This window comes from Mus caroli, chromosome 6, assembly GCF_900094665.2.
Source record: "Mus caroli chromosome 6, CAROLI_EIJ_v1.1, whole genome shotgun sequence".
NCBI lineage: Eukaryota > Metazoa > Chordata > Mammalia > Rodentia > Muridae > Mus > Mus caroli.
This window is the reverse complement of record NC_034575.1, coordinates 34,043,522-34,047,265: the sequence shown is the minus strand read 5'-3', so window position 1 is coordinate 34,047,265 and position 3,744 is coordinate 34,043,522. Positions and strand designations below refer to the sequence as shown.

The 3,744-nt window shown below is 51.9% G+C and overlaps 1 protein-coding gene across 4 annotated transcripts in view; it reads left to right on the top strand.

Annotated features, from left to right (window-relative positions):
• Nucleotides 1-1,013: 1,013 nt before the first annotated feature.
• Nucleotides 1,014-3,744, top strand: part of Mkrn1 (makorin ring finger protein 1) — a 22,807-nt gene continuing 20,076 nt past the window's right edge. Inside the window, exon 1 of one of the 4 annotated variants that reach the window (XM_021164796.2) lies at nucleotides 1,014-1,394. In XM_021164796.2, the coding sequence (XP_021020455.1) occupies nucleotides 1,210-1,394 (185 nt within the window). In that variant the 5' untranslated portion in view covers nucleotides 1,014-1,209. Of the gene's footprint in view, nucleotides 1,395-1,448; nucleotides 1,654-1,676; nucleotides 2,027-3,744 lie in introns of those variants that run through there. The other 3 variants (XM_021164798.2, XM_029478651.1, XM_021164797.2) reach the window with 3 other exon arrangements.

Here is a 3,744-nt window from a genome sequence, read left to right as displayed (position 1 = left end):
AACTCACTTTGTAGACCAGGCTGGCCTCGAACTCAGAAATCCACCTGCCTCTGCCTCCCAAGTGCTGGGATTAAAGGCGTGCGCCACCACCGCCCGGCTGTGGCCCTTTTTGATAGGTTATTTCTCTGATGTTGGTGAAATGAGCCAATTCACAGTAGATTCGATTCTATTAAAGGCAGGTTTATTGGGAAGCTGCTCTCAGGCAGGCTAGTTCACACTGGCCTCAGGAGTCACCACGGGGGGGGGGGGAGGATGGGATAAGGGAGAGAGAAAAAAAGAAAGGGCATGCAGGCAGAGAGGAGACAGAGAAAACGTCTAGAAATATAGGGAGGAGCCTCTGGGGGGGAAGGGCAGCCTAACTCCTGGGCTGGAAAGTTCAAGGTTAGGGGCAGGGAATGCCAGATAGGGACTAAAAGGACTCTGGGGAAGCCCGGATATGTATTTTTTACATATCAAGTCTGCTTTGATATGTAAAATATGCATCACAGTTCCTGGTCAGGTACAAAACCACTTTTTTCCTTTAGCTTCCCAAGAGCTGGTATTACAAACAGGCTACCTCACATATTTATTTACATCATTACTGTTATTATTTTGTCAGGATCTATTTAGCCTGGGCTGGTCTCGAACTTGCAGTTATTGTGATACTCAAGCCTTTACATTGGTGGGATTCCAAGATGTCTGCCGCCAGGCCCACCTGCGCACTTCCATCAGCAGGGATTCTGACAGTTCCTGTGAGACAGTGGCTACGGTCCCCCGGAGAGAGAAAGAAACAGATCCCAACACAATAGGTTGGGATCTCACTCTAGATAAAGAGCAGACCCAGCCCCAGGCCTTCCCCCATCATGTACGTGCGCCACCAGCCATAGGCAGAGGTTGGTCCTTGCTTGTGGTCCTTTGATGGCTAGGATGGCTAGGACCAGGACCATCCTAGCACACCTGGCTAAGCGTGTGGTCACGCCCTTTAGGGCGGAGCCTAAGCCCTCACCAATCAGCGTCGCCGGAGGAGGGCCGCGGGCGCCCAGCGGGGCCCGCAGTTCCTGAGACCAGAGCGCTCGGAGACGCGGTGACACGGCGCGGGACTGGCGCAGAGCTCTCAGGCTCCTCAGCCTCCCTCCCCTCCCCTCCCTTCGCTGTCTTCTCCTTCTCAGGCGGACCGGAACTATGTGATCCCGGAAGTTCCGGGGCCATTGCTGTGTGGGATAAACAGTAATGGCGGAGGCTGCGGCTCCCGGAACAACAGCCACAACATCAGGAGCAGGAGCGGCAGCGGCGGCGGTGGCAGCGGCCTCCCTCACCTCTATCCCCACAGTCGCTGCCCCGTCCCCGGGGGCGGGAGGAGGGGGCGGCGGCAGCGACGGCAGCGGCGGCGGCTGGACGAAACAGGTCACCTGCAGGTAGGACGTTGCGTGGCGCGGCGGAGGGCGGGGGCTGCGGGGCCGAGCAAGAGGCGGAGGCGGGCGTCGCGGGGTCCCCGCTGCGGCTGTTCGCACAGCATCGCTGCGTCAGCCTCCGCAGAGGTCGGCCGCGGCATCGCTGCGGGTTTCAGACTGCGGGCTCGGACTGCGGGGCGGTCCCGTCACCTCGCCTCGCTCAGCGGTGCCCCGGTGCGTGCGGAGAGGACCGGTGTCCCCGCCCTGGCCTCCATCGCCACAGGTTCGGGGATGCGGCGCGAGCTCGCCGATGCGAATCGGGCTCTAACGACCCTCGGTGCGCTCTGAGACCCTCCAAGGGTCCCGGCGAGCTCGGCCGGCCCCGGGGCTCCGCGCCGGGCTATCCGTTTGTAACGTCTTTTCTGCTCTCTGCGCCGCTCACCCCCGCCCGGCCGGGAGCAGCCGCTTTTGTATGCCTTTGTATGTAAGTCGGTGGTCGGCGGTTCCGAGCTTTGTCTCCGAACCGAGCGTTCGGAGCCGGCGTTAGGCTCTTCCACCCTTGATTTTATGAACTGCCATTATTATTACTGTCCCTTTGAGAGGCGTTCTTCTTTGCGAGAAAGGAGATCCGACGAGAGAGGTTTGGTTCTTGTTTGGTAAGCGAGACGAAATTATTGGGAAAATGTATGATCAGGTGACAGTTATACAATACGCATGTAAAAAAAATAATTTCCCAGCTATAAACGTTGGAGGAAGGACTGTTTGTATTAACGATGGGAGGGGGCTTATTGAGACAGTCGTACTGTGTGGCCCTGGTTGATCTATATAGTCTGACTGCCCTAGAATTTTCGGCAATCCTCTTGTTTTTGCCTCTCTAGTGCGGGAGTGCAGGGGTGAGGTGATACCACGCCCGAGTATATAGATTTAACTACCAGGAAGGACTATACGCTTTTCTATCGGCTAAGAAAATTCAAAGGAAATGCCACTTTAAATCCGGCAAGGACAGTATTAAACGCAAAAGCTAAAGGCTATTCCTAATAAACAACTCGATGTTGATATTAACTCCCAAACTGAAGAATCTTCCAGTCTTTCCTGTAACTCATTTAATAACGTCAGATTAAAGCTTTCCCCTCGGTCTGTTCTTTTTTTGAAGCAAGGTCCAGCTTTGCAGCCTGGTTGTCCTAACACTGTTGCATTGACCAGGCTGGCCTTGAACTATCCTCCTCCAGCCTTTGCCCTCCTAGTGCTAGGATAGTGTTTCCACCCGGGCTGATATTGAAAATTTAAGTCCTTGATTTTTTTTTTCTTTCATCTACTATCTTTCTCTAGTCTAGTTCTAAATACCCATTACCAAATAACATTTCATAACTGATTTCATTATCATCCTGTCAGATGCTTGCAACTTTATACATTTCTGCTTCAACATTTCTTTCCTTTTTCCTCCCTCCCTCCCTCTTCCTTCCTAAGATAGTGTTTCTTTATGTAGCCTCAGCTGTCCTGGGACTAGCCCTGTAGATCAGCTTGGCCTGGAACTCACAGGTCTCTGAGTCCTGGGATTAAAGGGGTGAGCCTCTACTGTCCAGTTAACATTTTCCCTTAATCTTTTTTATGATTTGTGGGTATGGTTGGGGCAGTTGGTTCCCCAGCATCTGTGGAGAAGTGTACTAAAATTGAAAGGATAATTTTAGTGTCTTTCATTTTTATGTGGGTTCTAGGAACCAAACCCAGCCGCCTTTGTATCAACAATGTCTTGCCTCCACCCCTTTTTTTATTCTTCTGAGGAGAATGTGTGAGATGCAGAGGCTAATATAACCTGGAATGGCTTGGGACTTGTTGATCCTTCCACTCCTGTCTCTCTCTAGTGCTGAGGTTATAGACATCTCTAGATGTCCCTCACAGGGAGGGAGGGTAGGGCTTGCTGGATGAGGGGAACTTTGACGCTCCCCTGCCTTCCGTTTGCTTTTCCCTGTTTCCCCTTTTTAGTTCCTCAGCAGACTGACTATTCTAGCCTCCACTGAGGGGCTTTTTAGGTTTTACTTTTTATTTTTTATTTATTTATTTATTTATTTTTTCCCTTTGTTGAGACAGGGTTTCTCTGTGTAGCTCTGGCTGTCCTGGAACTCACTCTGTAGACCAGGCTGACCTCGAACTCAGACTCTATCTGCCTCTGCCTGCCCATTGCTGAGATTAAAGGCCTCCACCACAATGCCCAGTTTGGGGTCTTTAAAAAATAAACTTGGGTTTCACTTAACACAGGGTGAACTTGAGCTTCCTTCATGGCTAGGGAGGACCTTGGTTTTATATGTAAGTACATTGTAGCTGTCTTCAGACACACCAGAAGAGGGAGTCAGATCTCATTACAGATGGTTGTGAG